General features: G+C 47.1%; 1 protein-coding gene and 1 pseudogene across 3 annotated transcripts in view; both read left to right on the forward strand.

The window, feature by feature from the left end:
- Window positions 1-10,709, forward strand: part of DLG5 (discs large MAGUK scaffold protein 5) — a 183,263-nt gene extending 172,554 nt beyond the window's left edge. For 2 of the 3 annotated variants that reach the window (XM_075535107.1, XM_075535108.1), the window contains exons 28-32: window positions 4,514-4,657; window positions 5,046-5,173; window positions 6,422-6,531; window positions 7,235-7,344; window positions 9,064-10,709. In XM_075535107.1, the coding sequence (XP_075391222.1) occupies window positions 4,514-4,657; window positions 5,046-5,173; window positions 6,422-6,531; window positions 7,235-7,344; window positions 9,064-9,167 (596 nt within the window). In that variant the 3' untranslated portion in view covers window positions 9,168-10,709. The remainder of the gene's footprint in view (window positions 1-4,513; window positions 4,658-5,045; window positions 5,174-6,421; window positions 6,532-7,234; window positions 7,345-9,063) is intronic. The other variant, XM_075535106.1, reaches the window with a different exon arrangement.
- Window positions 10,710-16,036: 5,327 nt separating this feature from the next.
- On the forward strand, window positions 16,037-16,421 carry LOC142428584 (activated RNA polymerase II transcriptional coactivator p15 pseudogene; annotated as a pseudogene).
- Window positions 16,422-23,004: the final 6,583 nt, after the last annotated feature.

Here is a 23,004-nt window from a genome sequence, read left to right on the forward strand (position 1 = left end):
TTCTTCTCTCCATGCGCCAGTCCAGATAACCTGGTTATCTTGACGTCTTCTTTTATAAATACATTCTTCTTTTGTGTTTCTATATCAAAAACTTTTTTTAAAGCTCTGGAGCATTTTGGTTGTTTGTTTTTAATTGACTTTTATTTTCTGGTGAAAATTTTCATCTTTTCATCTCTTTTCTTTTTCATACTCCTCATACTTAAGACTTTAGTTAGTAACTCTAATAGCTGGGTGTTCCTGAGTTTCTTTGTGTTGTATGAGGGTTGTCTTGGCCCTGCTGTTTGCTAGGCCTGGCAACTCTCATTGGCATGTAGATCTTACATAGAGGAAACCGTCAAGGTCCCAGCTCAGGTGGTGCCATTGTCTATCATCTTAGTAGAGGCGGGGCTGCATCTCCTGTGCCATGGAGACCACGTGCATGGAGGGCATCGCCCTGCTGTGGTCCCACTGAGAACCAGGCTTGTTTCCTCGGATCCCTCTGCTTGGGGAGACTTGATGCTCAGTTTTTCCCCCCAGCACCCTGAGCTATTGTGTATCTTAATGACTAAAACTCCTTGTGTCTTGTTTCTCATAGCTTACACATTTGGCAAATAACTCGTTGGGGAAACCCTTGAGTGTCAGGTTTTGTTCCTTGCCTCTCCTTTCTCTCTAGCACTGCGCCTTCTCACGTCTTGACCGCCTCGTGTCCCTAAGCCCCGTGTCCATCTTGCCTGCCTTGGAGATTGCCAGAAGCTCTGCCAGCACCCTGTCAGCCTTCTAGTTCCTCCCATGGCTCTCGAAGCCTGGTCGTGCTTTGGCGGGGCCCGACGAAAGCTATGGCTCTGATTTCCTTCTCTCCAGATTCTTGGCTTATGAACATCTCTCTGCTGCCTTCAAAAATGGATTTGTCTTTTTGGATCCAGTTGTAATTGTGCTCAGATCATGTTGCATATTTTCCTATTATGCCTGGGAGCAAAAATCCCGACATATTCTTTTTCAAAACCTCAGATGATACTGGTGCACAGTGAGAGTTTTGCATTTTTGCTCTAATTTGTTCTTCCAGCTGCCGTATGTTCTCTGTTAGTCTCGCCCCTTGCCCTCACCTTGGTTCTCCCACATGCGTTTCATATCCTCATGCCACAGGGTACATGAGCGTCCTTGTCCCATTAGGGACCTTTGCACACTTATCTCTGGAGCTTGTGTATCCTTTGTAAGACATTTGTTGCAGTGCAGATTGAGACTTGAAACTCCTGAGACCACTTGACTTCCCTTGCCGTCACTCATCGGCTTGCAGCTGTGATTGGTAAAATGCTCTTGAGCTTTATGATCCTGTAACTGTGAGGACTCCTAACGATGCAGGTTATTCTTAGCCAAAAGGCTGAGAAGCCGTAAAAGCGAATCTTCTAAATCAATACCTCGCAACGTGGAATGTTTAGTAGTCATGGAGAGGAAGTATGACGTAATGTTCTCTGTATCCAAGCAGTGGGTGTTCAGGAGCAAAGGGGCTTAACTAGGGAGTCAACACATGCACATTCCAGAGAGAGCACTCTGAGCCACAGGCCAGCGCAGCGTGGCAGAATGGAATACTGCGTAGAATCGAGTGCCGTGCTGCTCTGTGATGTTTGAAGAGAACACACCCTCATCGTATTTCTGGTGTTTATCATAGGTGAGCAGATTTTAACATTGGTGAAGCAGGACACCACTGATAAAACTCATGTCCACACGGCAGCTGAAAACCCTAAACCTTGGCTTGTTGTGCATTCCTTCCAAAAATCAGGACTTTTTAAAAATGCCGCGGGACGTGGGACAAATTGTTAAAGATCGGGGCGTCTGGTCACCTTGTGAGTATGTAGATATCACCACAAGAAAAGACTGGAAGGTCTACCTTAGCTCCTTACGATGGGTGCGTCGGTGTGGCTGTCAAAGCCGATTTGTGACAGTTAGCAGCTCTGTTCTTACAGGGAGCCCTTTACCAGGAAACTTCCCAGAGAGTACATGGGGATTCTTTCCCAAATTTATCTGACCATTGTTTAAAAGCAGCTCGGCTATGACTCTGGACCTCAGCAAAGGTGTGAGGATACACAGGGCCAAAGGTGCGCTGGGAAATGGAAAGAAAAGATAATGGAATTTGCCCATTGTGAGCAGTCAGCCTCCACACCAAATGGGTCCTAAGGGGCAGTTGTGTAATTGAAGTGTAAATTAAAGAAACGTCAGGCAAGGCATGCAAGGGCTCACCTCTCCATGAAGACTGGAACCAGAGAGAGCGAGCTAATGTATTCCCCAACATGCTTATGTAGTCCGGGGCTAGCAAGGCCCAGTAAGCACATACGTAGCAGGAAGGAGATGTGCCAGAGGCATACGTGTAACAGGAAAGGGAAGTACTAGGAAGTACTGTGGGACAGGAAGGCACATACTTAACAAGGTGGCCCAGTTCAATTTGTAGATTAAAGATGTCTGCTTAACCTTTGCCTTCCCTGAGCTGGCCTGACCTTAGGTGTCCCTGAGCCTTTCCCCAGGGGAACAATCTGTGATCAGTATCAGAAGGGAGTGGGCCACACTTAGGGTGGGGCGGACAATAGAGTCTGCTTGCTCTAGATGGCAGACAACCTTCAGACAGATAACCTTTCAAGTGTGCAGTAAGCAGCCCTGAGCTCGGAAGAAGCATCTTAAGGTTGGCATTCTTATGGGGGGATATTGTAGGGAAGAACTTTTGGTCAGGAGAACGGGACTGGGCTGCATCTCCAGCTCACAAGCGTGAAGGCCTTCCTCCACCAGAGTCTGCCTCCCAGGCTCTTCATCATGAGCACAGGCAATTTGTCTGCATACACTCGCTTCCCGGTTCTCTTTCCCACTGCCCATGAGAATTTTCTTTGAATCCCTCTTGTAGAATTGGACCTGCACCTAGGGCCATGTCATCCTTGTCCTTACAGCCTCATACCTTCTTGCCCCTCTCGTGCTGGTCACACCTTGCTGATATTGACCTGCCTCACAAGCAGTTCTGTACATTCACCCTCTTCTTGCACTGTGCCCCTCACCTGCTGCAGCTACACCCACACCAGTTTCCACTGCACCCCTCCCTCTTTCCCTGAATCTCTTTGTTGCCTAGACTTACCACCTTCCTGAGATGCCCGGCCAGTGGCTTGTGCCAGGTATAGGGAGAAGGTATTGGCGTGCTGTTTGGAGGCACAACATCTGCGTGCAAGGACTCTCACAGTCGTTCGTGGGAGCCAAGGTTTTACTGAAAGTATCATTGGGGAGGTTGGCGTGGCTGCTTTCACTGAGTAGAGCATGGTAGGAAGCTTATTTCTCTCCCACGTAAGAGTCCCTGCTGGTCTCGGGAGGAACTCCATTCAGGGAGTCCCTTAAGAGTTCATTCTTATTCTATCCGTGACTTTGCTTCTTCCTAAGGCTTGTGCTCTTCTGCATGTAAAAGCTCACGGCGCTCTCTCAGTCCTGTCTGTTCCTGTCAAGGGTAGGGCATGAGGGATTAGCATCCCTACCTCTGCTCAGGTCCCACAGGCCACCTGTGTTGCGTGGTGAGGAAATAGTATGGGAGACACATGTGGCCTCCTGTGGCTACACAGAGCAGGAGAGTCCACCTCCACACCAGCCCTAGGCTGGTTGCCACAGGCAGAGGTTAGACATGCCTCCATCCTCCATCCTTTTTACCCATTTCTGACACCAATTCCCACGACACTATTTTTCTACTGGATCGAATCATCTTTAGTGGGATTTATTAGGGATGTTAATAAGCCAGGATTAGAAAATATTCAGGATACAGTCTTTGGTCCACCACAGCACCCCTTCTCAGCCAAGTCTCTCTGGTGCTCAGCCTCTCAGCTGCATTGCCCTTTGGCCTGTGCCTTGTGCTATGGGCCTGAAAGCCTGCCTGCCGTTCCAACGCACGACATCGTTGTCACAGTGGTGGCGACTGCGGTCTCATGGTCTCCACGCTGCAGCCTCTGCCGTCTCTACCACGTCAAACAAGAATCTCTCACGCCCTCTGCTGGTAGCTGTTCTTTCTTGATGGCTCTGGACTCTCTCCTACTTCTGCGATGGCTCGTTCTTATCCCCACCCATCCCCACTCACCGTGTTGCGTGCACCTGATGTGCGTGGTCCCCTCCAATCATTGGTTTGAAGTTACAAAGCAAGTGTACTGAGACACCTAAAGGAGGATTCGAGCAGAAGGCGGTGCTGCACAATGAGCTGAGGCTGCTCAGACCAAGCGTCAATCAGGAAGGGAGGCCACATTGAACTTCAGTATGATTGGGAGTTGGTGCTAGGCCCGAGAGGCCAGGGTGACCCGCTGGCCCGATTTGCCTGGGACATGGGACCTTTGGGCTGAAACTAACAAAAGTCCCAAACAAATGAGACGAGTCGGTCAGCCTGTCTGGCTTAGTTTGTAGCATGGAGGCGGTGGGGTTCCACAGAGGTGGGCGTGGGTGAGCAGGTTAGGGAACGGTGGCTGCCCAGCCGTTGTCCTGCTCGCTGCATCTGGCAAAACCCCGGTGACATTGTGCCCTCCCTCTGCAGAGCCCATCAGCCTGGCGTACCAGCGGGTGCAGAAAGTGGGCTGCACCGCTCTGCGGCCGGTGCTGATCCTGGGGCCCTTGCTGGATGCGGTAAAGGAGATGCTGATGAACGAAGCACCCGGCAAGTTCTGCAGATGCCCTCTTGGTGAGGAGCTCCCCGCTGCCTGTCTGACTGTCTCTCAGTGTCGCCTGTGTGCACTGGCCCGGCCCCAGGGCAGGCCACACCGTGTTTCCCTGTAGAAATGCTGCTCCCCGGGGTTTCTGAGACTGTAAATCCTGGTGGGTGCAGAATGCTTGGCTTTCCTCCCTCCGAGCTGCTGATGGGTTTGAATTGCCCACCTTGAGGTGTGCGCTTAACCTTACATGCCACCAAAGCCCCTCAATGGGACAAGGTGTGGCCCTAGGCCCCTGCTCCTGAGGAGAATTGGTAGCCTGCATTCCCAAAGGCTGCTGGCTACATCCTTCTTCACCTTCAGGAGGGCCAGGCTGCGCTGTGCTGGCTTGGCACTGACTTGTGAGTTTTTGCCTTGCAGAGGTGATGAAGGCCTCCCAGCAAGCCATTGAACGAGGCGTCAAAGACTGCCTCTTCGTTGACTATAAGCGGCGGAGCGGCCACTTCGACGTGACCACGGTGGCTTCCATAAAGGAGATCACAGACAAGGTAGCAGTGCTGTGGCCAGGGCTGCAGACATTGGTTTGCTTAAAGCCTTAGGCCGAGTTGCCTCGGTGTCTGTCTGGCCCTTATGCCCCTGTTCTCCCCTGCATTTCTCAGTCCTCACTGAGCTACTTTCCACCTGAGGGCCACTGCCCTCCCCTCGCCCCCCCGTTGCCTCATTTGCTGTGTGAGCGGAAGCCTTGCTCCTCTGGGCTGCTGCTTCCGTAGCTCGTCGGTGGACTCGTTGGGCAGCAAGAAACACTGTGCACTTGCCACTGACCTCCTCGCAGGGCTCGGAACGCAGCCTGTCCCCAGGACTTCGACACCAGAGGCCCAAGTATGTCTGTTGAGCCCATGGACTGCGTCCACAGTTTGTCGCTTTATTCTGCAGAGAGGGACATAGGCTCCGTCCTCCTGGGGGGTCCATCCCCCTAGAAGAGTGAGAAACGGTTGCTGTGTCTCTCTCTGGAACAGAGCTGACTCTGCAACAGGAAGCCGAGGGTGGGCTGCAGTGTGTCCACTGGGCCTTATCCTCCTTAGGGCTCACTCCTTTTGCTGAGCTGTGGCTCCCTCTGGGCTGCCTCACCCGGGTAGCTTCTTACAGCCTTCGGCACATGTTGCCGGTTGAGTCGGCAGGCCTCCGGTCAGTAGTGGCCCAGGAAGGCCGAAAGCTTGCCGTTGATTGGGCCCCTCAGTGGACCCTCTTTGGGTGTCCATCAGACAGAGGGTCCCTATGGGCATTCACTTGCTCCCTTTATGCCTGGAGGCTCAAGGGACCCAAATCATATTCTAGTCTCAGCTTTGCAAAGACATGCTCCTTTCAGTGACTGCAGCTCCCTCCCACGTCCTCTTGACAAGCTGTGCAGTGTAATGAATACAAGGCAGGTCCTGATAGCTGGGCGAGGGCAGGACAGGCAAGAGTACCCTGCTCAGTCTTGGCTCTCAGTCTGGACTCCTTTACAGCTCAAAGCCAACAGGAAGATGTTTCCCTGGGTACAGTTTCCCCATAGCTTATCGTGTACAGCCTTCAGGAAAGTTTCGTTTTGCTGCCTTGTTCATGGTTAGAACCTTATGTGTTCACGTATGGAGCAGGGACACGCTATATATGATGAGGGACGGGACCCTTTGATGTCGGGATGGGACGTCTTTCCTTGGATAGAGGCTAGGTTACGGTGTTCTCGTAAAAACCCTAGCCCACACGCTCACCACTTGCTCCCCGTCCTCCCGTGCTCACTGCCCTGTCATCTCCCTCAGAACCGGCACTGCCTCCTGGACATCGCACCCCATGCCATCGAGAGGCTCCATAGCATGCACATCTACCCCATCGTCATCTTCATCCACTACAAGAGCGCAAAGCAGATCAAGTAGGTGGCCGACTTCCAGGACTCTTCTGGGGCCTTGGAAGAGGGACTGATGGTTCCGATGGCCCCAAGCAGTAGCGTAGTGGGTGTTGGGGTAGAAGAATGAAGCACATACCTATTAGACTGGAAATAAGCAGCATCTGTGGGACAAGACCTCCCCTCCTCAGCCCCTGACTGTCTGGATGCTGCTAAGCTGCTACAGATCGAGCTAGTCTGCACAGACACCCCCCGGCTCCCCTTCTCGCGCCTCTTAGTTTGGGCCATAGAAGGACACCAAGAACCAGGAGGCCGGGGCTCAGTGCAGCGTAGCCAAGAGCCAGCTGACTTGAGACTTTGAGGCAGGTGTGGTGGCAATCGCTGAGTAAAACAGCACTGTGCTTTCCCTCATTACCCGCGAGGTTCTCTTTCATCTCACCTTCCTGTGTTAACTTCCTACCCTGCAGCGAGGCCAACGGGTGTGTCTGTTCTACGCGGGTGGGCACTGCCACCCATCGACCCCCTCCTGCTCAGCTCTCTTGTTGGAGCCCAGAGCTGCTGTGCTTTTCGAGGGGTGCACACTGAAGCTCCCCACCGCACCTCCCCGCTGCCGCCTGTTACCACACCCACACCGAATAGCCTCATCTGTATGGTGACAAAGGGCAGGATAAGGAGGGTGTAGGCGAGGAAGAGACGAGATGTTCAACCTGGTTCCTGATTATCCCCACAGGGAGCAGAGGGATCCCATCTACCTTCGGGACAAGGTGACCCAGAGGCATTCCAAAGAGCAGTTTGAAACGGCTCAGAAGATTGAACAGGAGTACAGCAGGTACTTCACAGGTAGGTGAGCAGTGGGCGATGGGAGAAGCAACAAGCAGGATGCAGAGGCTTTGCGCAGAAGTCTGTCTTTGAAACAGTGATTGCTGGTTTGAACAGGGTACTTCACAAATGTTTTTTTTTTTTTACGGTTGACTTAATATTTTTGTTGTTAGTTGGGGGGGCGCTTTATAGTTCAGATTATCAATTGTTTTCAATAATTTAAGCTACCTCTGAAATCCCTCATTAGCTTATCCTGCACGCCCACCCATCCCGCTCCTCTCCTGCTTGGATTTCTCTCCTCCCCTTTGTGGATTAGTCTCTTCGCCTTCACTCCGGTTAGCACTTGCCAACCCTCGGCCCATGACTTTCTCTTCCCTCCTTTGCGTTCCCCTCCTTAGTAACCTCCAAATTTGTTCTTTTGGTCTGAAAGTCTATTTCGTTCGTTTGTTTGAAACAATAGTGTGTATTGGCACTTTGCACTGCACACGAGATGTTCTCCTTCACTGGTCACAACAAGACCTGGAGAATTGTGAAGGTAACTGGTTTTAGCATCCAGCCATGACCCAGGATTTTACACTTGGGCTCTTGCCTGCCTCACAGCCCAATCCCTGTGTCGCAGAGCATCAGTGCCCAAACGGAAGTCGGGAACCCTGAGAGTTGGAAGCATGAGTGTCTGTGGTCACACTGTTCTCAGGGAAGGCTGGCATCCCCAAGGGGTGTTGTGAAGAAGATCCAGACTCACCATCCCTGACCTTTGGAGTAAAACAACTCTGGCTCTCATTTCTCCACTGCTGTTTTCCTTTCTGGTTGTCTACCTCTTCCAAGAAACCGATGGAGTCCTGATAGGCCGGTAGTGGGTAAGCACGTGGCTGCTAATTCCGAGGTGGGCTGCTAGACCCTAACCACCTCTCTGTGGGGGAGAGATGGAGCAGTCTGCTTCTGTGAAGACTGCAGCCTTAGAAACCCCACAGGGAAGCTCCACCCTGTCCCATAGGGTCCTCGTGAATCAAAATGGAAAGTAATGGCAATTGGTTTTCCCTAAAAGGAGTCATTTGTAAGAGGTCGTATTGTCAGAGAGAAGTGGTCAGCGATTTTAATTGGAGAGTGTTGTTATCTAAGTATATGCCTCTCATTCATCCCTGGTCAAGGATCAGCAATGTGTCTGTGTGTGTTCATTTCTAATCCTTCACAGATGAGAACTTTTGTCAGACGCATAAAAAAATCAATTCCTAGAGAAGTAAAATTTTAAAACTCAATGATTCCTGCAATGCAAGTCCAGATACTTTTTATTAGCTCCAAACACATGTAACTTTACTAAGTCTCTGTAGCCACCCTTCTAGTTTCCTAAACTCCTTGTTTCGTGTCGACTCCTTTTGCTGATTGGATAGTCACGTTATCCCACCTGCTAATGACTTCCAATGGGCTAGAATTCCCTTATGCGAGACAAGGACAGGTGTCAGGAGGATGTAGGTATGCGGTAGACACGAGTCCAGTTGTGGTCCTCACGTTATGGTGATGAGGATAAATTTGGCCCTGATCCTCATGGGAGCCGTATTTTCAGCATTCTTGGTCGTTGGCTAAAGGGGCGGAGAAGAAGTAGAAGTGGGTACTTCGTGCTTTCTTCCTCCAATTCTGCCAATGGAGGAGTACGGGAGGGCAAGGGATCAGGAGGGCCCGATGTATCAAAATCTGGATCTTGCTCTGTACTAAGTGACTTGTGTGTTTGGGGTTCTTTCCCAGGGGTCGTCCAGGGAGGAGCCCTGCCAAACATCTGCACTCAGATCCTGGCCAAGGTCACTCAAGAACAGAACAAAGTCCTCTGGATCCCGGCCGGCCCATTATAGAGGAGCTCCAGGCTGCGGAGGACTGGCGTGATCCCACCCTCATGAGGCCATGGCCCCATTTGGTTCACTGACCAAAAATAAAGACATGTCTGTACATACACAGAGAGAGGAAAGACCCAGCAAGTACGGACTCAGAAGTTCCCCTCTGGCCGAGGAGGCCCCAGGCCTGGGCCAGCAAACTGCGTTCCTCTCACATCTGTGCCCTCAGATCCAACCAAACAAAAACACAGAGGACTTTCCATCGAGGGCTTGCACACCAGCCAGCCTTTCTTTAGCCAGCCAACCAGAGATGCTGCAAAGAGAACCTTTCTAATCACAAGTTTACATGCCTTTTTTTAAAAAGTATTTGGTTGTTTATGTTTACTTGAACAACTTCCGGTTGTCCATGCCCAGCCCCTGCCTCCTCTGCTCACCCTGCCTGTCACTTGGCATTGCTTTTGTTCCTTGCAGTTCAGCAGCTCTGAAACCTCCTTGTGGGGCTGCTTTGCTCTGAAGGACCACAGCTGTGATTGGGCAGCACCCTCCGGGAAGGATGACGTCATGGTTGCAGATCCTGGGGCCGTGCCTTGATGGGGACACAGCCACGTTCTTCCCCTGTGCGGGAGGGAAGACGGCTTTGTCCGCCATACAGACCCGTATGTCACGCTCGCCCTCCTGTCTCCCGTGTCATCTCATTTTCTCTCCATATGCACTTATGTAAGCGCCGCATCCTGTCCCCCAAGGGCAACAGAGTTCGGCTCCAGGCAGCATATGCCACGGGGTCTTGATAGGTTCTGTAAATCGTGGCAGCCTTTGTCAGTGCCATTTTGCGGGGTCGTTAATTATCTTTACACTTGAGAAGAGTGTCCAGAACGTCCCTGCTTTTTAAGACACCGTTCGTGTTTCCGACTGAGTTGAGAGCCTTCCGGGCGGCGGCCTGGTTTGTGTTGTCTCTGTCAAAAGTAAGTAAGCTGAAAACAAAAGCAGGGCTTCAGGGGTCTGTGTTGCCGCTCTTGTCGCATGCCACACTCTGTGAGGATGAGGTCTTCGTTTGGGGTCTTCAGATGCGGGGGCCGCTACTGAAGAGTCCCGGTGACCCCTCCACCTGCCCTGTACTGAGGTACTGTTCTAGGCCCGGCGTTACTGTGGCCGGCTCTGTGTTTTAATGCTGTTCCTAACATTTCATTTCCCTAGCAGGAAAAGTCTGATTTCACTGTTTCCTTTGCAGTTCTAGGCAGTAGATTGTAGCGTAGCCATGCCTGACGTGTTGTTTTTTTTTAAGGGCTATGTTTTCTTGCCCACTTTTGCAGTCTTCGATGCTACCCTTTGTTTTACAGGCCTGATTTGTCTAGCTCCAGCGACTAAGAAACATGGCAGACTATGTCCTGACCTATTCCTAGATTGCAGATAGCGCGAGACTGTGATGGTACCGGCAGACAGACAGGCACTGTGCTGACAGACGGGGATTTCTGTACTAAAATGTTCATTTGTATCAAACGTTCAACAGACTTTAGTCGGCAACAAATAAAGGTCAATTTCTGTAACTTATTGTGAATGAAGGTGTCTGTGTTGCATATGTTCTCCACTTTCCCTGTTCTGTGTCCCTCTCTGCCCTTAAGAACTCAGCCCCTGCCCTCCGGCACTCACAGGCCATCCAGTCTGCCTGCAGCGGTGGCTGCGCTGCCCAAGGGCAGCAGAGTAATCTCAATGCTCTGGGTGTTTTCACTTCACGAGGGGAAGGTCAAGGCTAGCCTTGGGTCTGGGAACAGCTATCAAAATCAGGCGTTCCACAGCAGGCAGCTTGCCCCTGAATGTTCTAAGGACTTGGAAAGCTGGAAAGAGTGGGAGGCTTCACCTGCCGTCCCAAGGAGGTCCAGGCTGGAGGCTTTCAATGCTTGGAGACTTGGAGGGACACACGGGTAGGATGTACCAGACAACTCGTGGTGCTCTGGTGATGAAGCTGTGGGGCAAATTGGTGTTGGCACCCCTCTGGGGATGCCCTCTGTTCATTTGCAGAGTTGGGGCAGCTCTGGCCATTGACCCTGGGGCATGTGACCCAGAGCTAATCCTTGACCCTTTGCCTAGCTGTGCACACAGCCTGGCCTGTGCCATCCTCAGAGGGGGACTAAGGGGGTGTTCCCTCGATTTTAAGTTAACCTCCTGGCAAATGAGGGGAGGGAAGTGTCTGATTGTTTTAAGAACCATTTCTTTGAAAGAACTCATTTGTGATAAAAAATAAAACCATGCTAAACTTACAGCATTACCAATAATTTAATCATTTGCTTGGGACTTTTCTGTACTTCCTGTAGTGAATATCTAGGTTTTCAATGATAACTACAAGGAAGCAGACTGACTTTTAAAAGAGACCTTTAAAGTCACTGAAATTACAGACCATGTACTTTTGGATGCATCTTGGTGTTGAAGGCAGCCCCTGGGGCTCTTTGAGTACCAAGGGACACTAGGACCTTGGAGAGGCTTGTAATCATAGCGGGGGATGGGGGGTGTTCTTTGATACTCCAGCCAAATGATCTCTCTCTGAGTCAATGTCTGCCCTACCAGACGTAGATGGTTCTTAATGCCAAGAGGCAGATCTCCCTTTTAGCCCTAGCCACAGACCTTGGACTAGTTGCACTCTGTGGGCCTCGGGTTTTGCCTTTGCATTCATTTACTTTACAGACAGGATTTGGAGTATGTGAGTAATTTACTACTTCCCGTCTGCTTTTCAGTTTCTAAAATTATTTTGTTTTTGCCTCTTCTGATTGTGTGTGTGTGTGTGTGTGTGTGTGTGTGTGTGTACTGTGTTTACCCTGGTACCTCAGTACTAAAGTGCTCAGCTATCAACTAAAAAGTAAGTTAGAAACCACTAGCCGTTCCACAGGGAGAAGATGGGAATCAGTTCTGCTCTGCTGGGTAGAGGTGTTATGATTTGGAATGGACTCCATGACAGTGGTTTTTTAAGAGAAACAAATTGAAGTTTATAAATCACTTTGCTTCTTAAGCCAGAAGAAAAGTATATCTTTTGATATTTGCTCTCATCTTGGAGGAGATGAACATGCAGACCTCCCTGTCCAGTCTCCTGTGTGTCAGTCAGGGTCCAGCTAGAAAAGCAGAACCAATAGCAACCAGCACACTGTAAGCATCTTTACAAGGAATTCGCTTACATGGTTACGGGTGCCGGCTAAATACGTCTGAACCCAGTGGGCTGGAGGTCAAACTAGAGATCACAGGGAGGCTGGAACCTGCTGCTCAGGCTGAAGCCATTGTCCACAGGCGGGTAAGTGAAGGCCACCAGGGAGAGGGAGCAACCAGAGACCGCCAGCTGGGAATGCTCTTAAAAGGAGAACCGCTTCTACTGCTGGAAGCTTTAGCTTTGAGAACTGAATCATTTCCACTTTCAGAAATTGAGTCAGGCCCACCCTGGTTGTCTAGGAAACTCAGTATTTCCGTAATTGTCTACCACTTGTCATTGGTCATATGGTAGTGGCTTGTGTGTTGCTGTGCTGCTGTAAGGTACGCCACCAGTATTTGAAATGCCAGCACGGTCACCCAAGGTGAACATGTTTCAGCAGAACTTCCAGATTAAGAACTATGAGGAAGCATTAGGTGGTCCTCTGCTGAGGAACTAGCCACTGAAAACCTTATGTACAGAATAGAAACATTATCAGATACTGGAAACTTTATGGGGGAAAAAAGCAGAACATTTTTGGAGATAGTTCCAGAAGATGATCCACTCAGATTGGAAGGCATTTACAATATGACTGAGGAAGCGCTGCCTTCTTAAAGTAGAGTTGACCACAATGACATGGGTGGAGTAGCCTGTGGAAGTAAAGCCTTTGGGACTTTCTTTGCTGTTATGGCATAATCAAATAAGAAGAAACCTCAGCAAACATCAATTGATAATTGGAATTTGAATCTAGGAAAATTGGAAGTTCCTAATATGTAAGTCAGGTTGAAACAAGAAAATGAAAACAAGTCCTTGATAACTAAAATATGACCTTGAGTCTGCCCCACCTGGATTTCAAGAACATCTCAAGAACAGAGATTTGATGCATTGAACAGTTATGACAGAACATCTGATGAACTGTGGAAGAACATAGCAGCATACATAAAGAAAGCAAAGTGCCATTACACAGAGAAAAAACATCTCTGTGGCTGTCAGAAGAGGCTCAGAAACTTCCTCTTAATCATAAGGCACTTAGAAGACATGATGAAGTGAAAAAGCTAAACAGAATTCAAAGGGCAACTCAAGAAGACAAAGTGAAATATGATGTAATGTACCAAGATCTAGTCTTAGAGAAAAGGAAGATGATGCTCAGCATATCTTAAACTGAAATTATCTATAACTCGAGTTGCAATATTGAAAGATTATATGGGTAAAATATTGAATAATGCTGGAAGTATAAAAAGAATATAGAAAGAATTCACAGAGTCACTCCGCTATAAAGAACTAGTTGATATTCCACCCTTTCAGGAGGTAGCATGCAAACAACAGTCAAAGGTACTGAAGCAAGTTCAGGCTGCACTGAAAGCATCGACCAAAAATAAGGCTCTAGAATGCATGGAATACAACTTGAAGTGTTTCAACAAGTTCATGAAGCACTGATAGCATTCACTCATCTATGCCAGGAAATATGGAAGACAGCTACTTGGCCAACTGACCGGAAGAGATCCATATTTGCACCCATTCCAAAGAAAGATGACCCAACAGAATGCCCCAAATTATACAATATCAGTAATGTCATATCCAAGTACAATTTTTTATGAGAATGCTGATTATATTTTTATATATCCTTTTATTTAGAACTCATACAACTCTTATCACAATCCATACATACATCAATTGTGTAAAGCACATTTGTACATTCATTGCCCTCATCGTTCTCAAAACATTTGCTCTGCACCTAAGCTCCTGGCATCAGCTTCTCTTTTTCCCCTCCCTCCCCTCTCCCCACTCCCTCATAAACTCTTGATAATTTATAAATTATTATTTTGTCATATCTTGCCCTGTCCAATGTCTCCCTTCACCCACTTTTCTGTTGTCTGTCCCCCAGGGAGGAGGTCACATGTAAATCCTTGTAATCGGTTCCCCCTTTCCAACCTACCCTCCCTCCACCCTCCCAGTATCGCCACTCACACCACTGGTCCTGAAGGGATCATTCACCCTGGATTCCTTGTGTTTCCAGTTCCTATCTGTACCAGTGTACATCCTCTGGTCTAGCCAGACTTGCAAGGGAGAATTGGGACCATGATAGTGGGTGGGAAGGAAGCATTTAGGAACTAGAGGAAAGTTGTATTTCTCATCGTTGCCATATCACACCCTGACTGGCTCATCTCCTCCCTGAGACCCTTCTGTAAGGGGATGTCCAGTGGCCTACAAATGGGCTTTGGGCCTCCACTCGCATTCCCCCCCTCATTCACAATGATATGATTTTTTGTTCTGATACCTGATCCCTTCGACACCTGGTGATCGCACAGGCTGGTGTGCTTCTTCCATGTGGGCTTTGTTGCTTCTCAGCTAGATGGCCACTTGTTTACCTTCAGGCCTTTGAGATTTCAGACGCTATATCTTTTGATAGCCAGGCACCATCAGCTTTTTTTACCACATCTACTTATTACACCCATTTGAAAGTACAATTAAAAATAATAATTTTATTGGGGGCTCATACAACTCTTATTAGAATCCATACATCCATCTGTTGTGTCAAGCACATTTGTACATTAGTTGCCATTATCATTCTCAAAACATTTGCTTTCTACTTGAGCCCTTGGTATCAGCTCATTTCCTCCTCGACCCACCCCTGAACCCCCTGCCTCACAAACCCTTAATAATTTATAAGTTATTATTTTTTCATGTCTTACACTGACCGATGCCTCCCTTTACCCACTTTTGTGTTGTCCGTCCCCCAGGGAGGGGGTTATATGTAGATCATTGTCATCAGTTCCCCCTTTCTCCCTAACTTTCCCCTTCCCCTCCTGGTATTGCTACTCTCATTATTTATTCTGAGGGCTTTATCTGCCCTGGATTCCCTGTGTTTCCAGCTCTTATGTGTACCAGTGTACATGCTCTGGTCTAGCTGGATTTGTAAGGTAGAACTGGGATCATGATAGTGGTGTTGGTGTTGGGGGGTGGGGGGAGGAAGCACTAAAGAACTGGAGGAAAGTTGTATGTTTCATTGGTGCTATACTGCACCCTGACTGGCTTGTCTCCTCCCTGCAACCCTCCTGTGCAAGTACAATTTTGGCTGAAGATCACCCAACAATGATTACAACAACAAGCGATATTGTTGATGTCAGATGGATCTCGGCAGAAAGCAAAGAACACCAGAAAGATGTTTACTTGTGCTTTATTGACTATGTCAAGTCATTGGACTGTGATTTATAACAAACTGGATAGCCTTGAGAAGAACGGGAATCCCAGAAGACGACGTTACGCTCACGCAAATAGCGAGGTAGTTGAACACATTGAGGGCAGCACTGGATGGTTTGAAAATAGGAAAGGTACGTATCAGAGTTGCATCCTCTCACCATACTTATTCAGTCTGCTGAGCAAAAGTCAAGGAAAGCTGGACTTTATGAAGACGGAGGCATCAGGACTGGAGGAAAACTTAAGGTGCTAAACACAGACGACAGACCTTTGCTTGCTGAAAATGAAGACTAACAGCATTGGTGGAAAAAGGTCAAAAATTGCAGACTTCAGTATGGATTACAACTCAATTTAAAGAAAACCAAAATCCTCACAACTGGATCAATAGGTAGCATCATGGTAAATGGAGAAAAGATTGAAGTTTTTAAGGATTTTTTTTCTTGCTTGGTTCCACAATCAATAATCATGGCAGCAGGTCAGTCATGAGTAAGCAAGCAGGAGACCGTTGGGCGGCACGGACAGAGTGATGCCCAAATCAGAGGAGCTTATTTCTTCAAGCTCAGGGGCAGGGATTCTGATGGTGAAGTCAACAAAAGTAAAGAGGAAAAGCAGGCAGCTCTAGAGAAACCTGTAGATGTTAAAGACTGGAGAAACTTCCAGAGCCAGACCAGCAGCAACAGAGACGATAACATGTTCCAGGTTGCGGAAATGCAGTATGTCAGTGTTCGGGACTTCAAAGAGAATATTGGTTGGATCAAGAAGGTGAAATGAAACCAGGAAGAAAGGGTATTTCTTTAAATCCTGAGCAGTGGAGCCAGCTGAAGGAACCTACTACTGACCTTAATCACGCAGTAAGAAAACTAAAATACGAGCCATATCCAACCTGTGCTGTTCTTGTCATTTTAACGTGACTTTTTACTGTGCCCTTTATTTTCCTACTGTAGTTTTCCAAGTTAGTGCAGAACAATTTCCAAGACACTTTTTATAAAATATATGCATTATTAAAAATGTTCCAAGTGAAGCTAATTGTCAACTTTATTAAGGTGGATTGCTTATGCCCACCACCTAGTATGAAATAAAGTAAAATAATACAAAAAAATCAGGAAGCAGCAGTCAGGAAATCAAAGAATGCATTGCATTGGGAAAATCTGCTGCACAAGAGCTCTGTAACGTGTTGAAAAGAAAGGATATTACCTTGAGGACTAAGGTGCACTGCACATAGGCCATGATATTTTCAATCACCTCATATTTTTTGTGAAAGTTTGGACGTTGAATAAGGAAGACCAAAGACAAATTGAAGCATTTGAATTAATGGTGCTGGCAAAGCATATTGAAAGTACCTTGGATAGCCAAAAGAACAAGCAAATCTGCCTCGGAAGAAGTACAACCAGAATGCTTCTTAGAAGCCAGGATGATGAGACTTTGACTCATGTACTTCGGTCATGTTGTCAAGAGAGACCAGTCCCTGGACAAGGACATCATGTTTCATAAAGTAGCAGAACAAGTGAAAAAAGAAGACCGTCAACAAGATGGACTGACACCATGGCTACATCGATGGACTGAGTTTTTTCTTCAGTTCTTTGAACATGAGAGACATCTCTTCTACACCTAGCTTACTGTTTCAATAACTGGGAATCGTACCCTCACCAAATTGCCACCTCAAAAAGAAAGCCATCACAATGGCTTTATTAACAACCTCCTACACTAGTTCCCCAGGATCAGACAGATTAAATTGTTTGGTTTTTTTTTTTGGTAGACATCATTTAATGTTATAGAAACTTTTATGCAGAGTTTACAGTTTAAACATAAGTATACCAAGGCTTTGGACATTTGTGGTAAATGGTCTAAATCCTTGTCCTGTTGCTTATTTCCAGAGCCCTGGTGGTGGTGTCCTTACACATTATGCTGAAATCCATAAGGCTGAACTGCAGTCTGCAGTCGAAACACCATCCACTCCAAGAACGACAGATGGGCCTTTCTACTCCCGTAGAGAGTCTCAGAAACTCAGAGGAATTTCTACCCGACCCTATCGGGTCACTAGGAGTCAGCGTCAATCCAGGGGAAGCAAGTTTTGAATTTGTGTTTCTTTTAGAGTTGCCCTATCTGACCTCTCTCAGATGATTTTCCCCAAGGGTATCTTTGGAGCATTTACTACCTTTTCAAAGGGAGTAAACCATCTAAACTTCTTTACTATTCTCCCATACAATTCTAAGAGTGGACAGAGATACTGAGAACTGGGACTTTGATGGGAGCAAGTGGTGTCTGGAGGACAGTGGTACCCACCTTTAGACCTAATGCTGAGGGCACAGGGGAAGCGGCAGGCAGGGCCTGAGTGCCAGAGACATAGCCGCGCTCTCAGGTGTAGCTCAGAGCATATAATTATTCCAAACACAAAACGGAAATGACTGTTAGTGCTGCTAGTTCACTATGGAAACAGACATGATACATTTAAAATTGCAAGGTATTTTGCTGAAAATTCAGGTCGGTTGCTAATAATTAGGGTGAATATAATATAGGTTTAACTTTGCATTTTACATGAGGCCTAGTGACCATATGTTTACATTTTTTGAGGATTAAAACTTATTTAATTCATTTAAATACTTTTATTGGGGGCTCTTACATCTCATCACAATCCAATATTTACCTTTTTGTGTATGAAATATATAAAATGTTTACTTTCATTTCCACTTAATTCCCCTGTTCTTAAAACTAATTTATTTTATAAAGTAACACAAAGGTCAGATTAAACAGGATTCTGCAGGATGCTACTACTTATGGCAACCTAAAATTGTGGTGAAGAGTTTTTTTTTTAATTCTTAATACTTGAGGATCAGAAGACAAATTCCCTATTTCAGGTTACAATCCAGGTAGTTAGGCCCTTAAAAATTCAGGAATGGGGGGAAAAATGGGGACTATGATGTGGGAAATACTGAAAGAAAAGGTTTGGGGTTCTTTGCTGTGGTTTCAGGTGAGCCCCACAGAACAGGTGAAGTCCTATTTATAGGCCCACGTTCAAGCAGATGGCTGGAGAAGGCGTTACAAGTGCTGTGACGGTGTGAACCTCTCTCGGAAAGGACTTGCTGATCAGACTCCCTGGAGCTGCTTTTTATTTCCCTTTACAGTAAAGAGAGAGAGAGAGAGAAAATGTACACCCTAAGATTCACTTTTCAACTCTTTAACTTAGAAAGATACCCATTTCTATCCATTTCTTTACCTCTCTCACAATCTATTCAAAGGCACTGAGTAAGTGATCACTGCTTTAGCAGCCTCTGTTAGTCCGAGTTGAGAGAAAAATTCAGAGACACTCATGGGTATAAGAAAGCTTTATGTACAAGAGCAATTGAATATTGAGAAAACATCCCAGCCCGGTCCAGATCAAGTCCTTAAGTCCGGTATTAAACCCTATGTCCAATACTAGTCTTCGGACTCAGACAACACATGCAATAATGCTGAATGTCAGAAGATGACAGGCCAGTGGGTGGAAAATCTTATGGATCTAGTGGCAGTGGAAACATCTCAGCGCTTGTGTGGGTCTCCACGTGGCTCTTCCAGCTCCAGGGCTTTGGCTCTATCAGTGTGGCTCCATCTGACTTGTCAACAGGAATGCCTCCCAGGGAGAGTGTGTTTGTCCAGTGAACTATTGATCTGATTGTGACCTGATTGACAGGCTAGACTCCACCCATTCCTCAAGTTGACAGTAGATTATGTAACTGTCACAGAGCCCTAGTGGCTATGTCCTTTATGGGTTGGGCTTTTAACCTCGTTTGGTAGGTGGTTCAAACCCACCAGCTGCACTGTGGGAGTAAGATGAGGCCATGTGCTCCCACAAAGACTGAAAATCTTAGAAAGCATATATTAAGTTACTATGAGTTGAACAGGAGTCCTGGCCGTGTAGTGGGTTTTTCTTTAGGCTGCTAGCCACGATGTCAGCCGTGTGATTCATCCAGTGGCCTTGCCGAGAAAGATGATGCTCTCTGCTCCCGTGAAAACTTACAGCCTCAGAAACCCAGAAGGACAGTTCTGCCATGAATCGAAATGAACTCAATGGCATTGTTTGCTCTTTTGGATGAGTCAGAATCAACTCAATGGCACTGGGTTGGTTATCACTTCTTTAAGAAGTCCTGGTAACGTCAGGGCAGTGAATTGCCAAACTACCAGCCATTTTGCTGGAGAAATGTGAGGCTGACTGTTTCGGTAAAGATTCTCGTTCTTGGATCCCTATAGCATTGCTATGGATCAGAAAGTCAACTTTTCGGCAGTGGGTCTGGTTACTGGTGCCAGACAGGATGCATATGCATCCCTATTCCTGGTTTCTCGTGAGGAGTGTTACACAGTTGTTTTTGTTTTTGTATCTTAAGTTGTTTTGTTTTTGTTTTTCACACAACTCAAGATACCGTGGGGTTTTGGGTTTGTTTTCTAATATCATAGGCATTATTGTGGTGGCAAAGGAAGCTCTAAGAGTTGAGTCCTAAAGCCCCAGGCCAATAATCTTGTTGTTAGGTGCCAACAAGTCGGTTCCACCTCCTCGCAAGCACATGTACAACAGAACAAAACAGCTCAGTCCTGTGCCCTCCTCACCATTGTTATGTTTGCGCCCATTGGTGCAGCCGTTCTGCAAACATCTCCTTCTTCTTTGAACTCCCTTCTTCAGGGACTGATCGCTCCAGAAAACGTGGCCAAAGGGTACGAGGCAAAGTCTTGCCAAACTTGCTTCTCAGGAGCATTGCGGTTGTACTTCTTCAAGATGGATGTGTTTGCTCTTTGGGCGGTCCATTGTGCTGTCAGTATTCTTCACTAGCAACATAGTTCAAATGCATTGTTTCTTCACCGGTGAGCCTTATTGAGTGCCCAGCTTTCACGTGCATGTGAAGCGATGGAGAAGACCATGGAGTGGGTCAGCTGCACTTTTTTTTTTTAAACGTTTTATTAGGGGCTCATACAACTCTTATCACAATCCATACATATACATACATCAATTGTATAAAGTACATCTGTAATTCTTTGTCCTAATCATTTTCTTTTCTTTTTTTTTCCTTTTCTTTTTTTACATTTTATTAGGGACTCATACAACTCTTATCACAATCCATACATATACATACATCAATTGTATAAAGCACATCCATACATTCCCTGCCCCAATCGTTCTCAAAGCATTTGCTCTCCACTTAAGCCCTTTGCATCAGGTCCTCTTTTTTTCCCCCCTTCCTCCCCGCACCCCCTTCCCTCAGGTGCCCTTGGTAATTTATACATAGTTATTTTGTCATATCTTGCCCTATCCGGAGTCTCCCTTCCCCCCCTTCTCTGCTGTCCCTCTCCCAGGGAGGAGGTCACATGTGGATCCTTGTAATCAGTTCCCCCTTTCCAACCCACTCACCCTCCACTCTCCCAGCATTGCCCCTCACTCCCTTGGTCCTGAAGGTATCATCCACCCAAGATTCCCTGTGCCTCTAGCCCTCATATGTACCAGTGTACAACCTCTGCCCTATCCAGCCCTGCAAGGTAGAATTCGGATCATGGTAGATGGGGGTAGGGAGCATCCAGGATCTGGGGGAAAGCTGTGTTCTTCATCGGTACTACCTCGCACCCTGACTGACCCATCTCCTCTCCTAAACCCCTCTATGAGGGGATCTCCAGTGGCCGACACTTGGGCCTTGGGTCTCCACTCTGCACTTCTCCCTTCATCTAATATGGTATATATATATATACATATACATATATATACACACACATACACACACTTATATCTTTTTTTTTTTTGCATGATGCCTTATACCTGGTCCCTTTGGCACCTCGTGATCGCACTGGCTGGTGTGCTTCCTCCATGTGGGCTTTTTTGCTTCTGAGCTAGATGGCTGCTTGTTCACCTTCGAGCCTTTAGGATCCCAGACACTATCTCTTTTGATAGCCGAGCACCATCTGATTTCTTCGCCACATTTGCTTATGCACCCATTTGTCTTCAGCGATCCTATCATGGAGGTGCAGCTGCACTTTTTCCTCAAGGTCAGCATCATTTCTTTCCAACCCTTTCAAAGAGGCCTTATTTGGAAGAGTTAGCAGTACAGTGCAACTTTTGACCTCTTGACTGCAGCTTCCGTGAGCTTTGATTGTGGATCCAGGCAAGATGAGATCCTTGACAACTTCAAATCTTCTCTCCATGTATCATTATGCTGCCTGTTGATTCAGTTGTATTGGGGCTTTCTTTAACCTTGAGTTGCTATCCCTACTGAAGGCTGTAATCCTTTATCTTCATCATTAAGTGGATCAGAGGTAAAGACACACAGCTAAGAGAGAGAACCAAGCTTTGAAAAGCCAGGACGATATTGCATACAGAGTCCTGGGCTCTATCTGTTATACCATGTTGTCTCATAAATAGAAACTTCTGCTATTGTCTCCCTTTTGGGTTGTTTTATCTTTGGTTTCCCTGAGGCTGCTTTATCTCTTTGTGTATAATTTTGGAGCAGTTGATCAGGACATCAGATCAATAAGGTAATTTCTTGGCAGGATGAAAAATGACAAGGGACTAATGTCCTGGGACCAAGTAACTCCCTCACTGCTATCAGATGAGAATGAATCCCACACAATTCACTGCTCTCTTTCTGATGCAGGTTTCCACTAAATGCTTTTGTCAAAGTCATGTGTTAACATTCTAACTGCAGGAGAGTCTGGAGGAACAAATTTAAGGCTTCTAGATTGAGAAGACAAGACTTCTTAATGTGAAAATGTTCCCAGATAGAGGAAGTGTGTTCCAATGCTGCTGCTGCTGTTAGTTGCCATCGAGTCAGCTCTGACCTATAGCGAATCTATGCCCAACGGAACAAAACACTGCACGGCCCGCACCGTCCTCACAATTGCTTCCATGCCTGAACCCTTTGTTGAAGCCACTGTGTCAATTCATCTCATCATGGGTCTTCCTCTCCCCCCCACCCCCCAGTTTATCAGATACGAGATCCTTCTCTAGGGATTGATCTCTCCTGACAATATGTACACAGTCTATGAGGCAAAGTCTTGCCATCTTTGCCTCCGAGGAGCACTCTGGCCAATACAGACCTGCGTGTTCCTTTAGCAGTCCGTGGTGCTTTCAATACTCTGCTCCGACGTCACAACTCAAATGCCTCGGCTTTTCTGTGGTCTTTTTTGTTCAATGTCCAACTTTCACGGGCATCTGATGGCTTGAATGAGACACACCTTAGTTCTCCAAGTAGTGTCCTGGCTCTTTAACGACTATCTGCCAGTTTGTCATACTGAAGAGGTACTCTTCCAGCCTCTTGCTGTGAGCCTACAGGCGATGTCACTGATATTTCAATGCCAGCAGGGTCACCAGATTGAGTAGGGGTCAGTGGGGCTTCCAGACTAAGAAGAGACAACGAAGAAGGACTCAGCTCCCCACTTCTGAGGAAGAAGCCACTGAAAACCTTAAGCAGCGTTTTAAAGCTTTGTCAGATACTGAAAAGATGTTAAGCATTTCACATGTCACAGATGTACACTACAAATCAA

This window comes from Tenrec ecaudatus, chromosome 16 (genome assembly GCF_050624435.1).
Source record: "Tenrec ecaudatus isolate mTenEca1 chromosome 16, mTenEca1.hap1, whole genome shotgun sequence".
Taxonomy (NCBI): domain Eukaryota; kingdom Metazoa; phylum Chordata; class Mammalia; order Afrosoricida; family Tenrecidae; genus Tenrec; species Tenrec ecaudatus.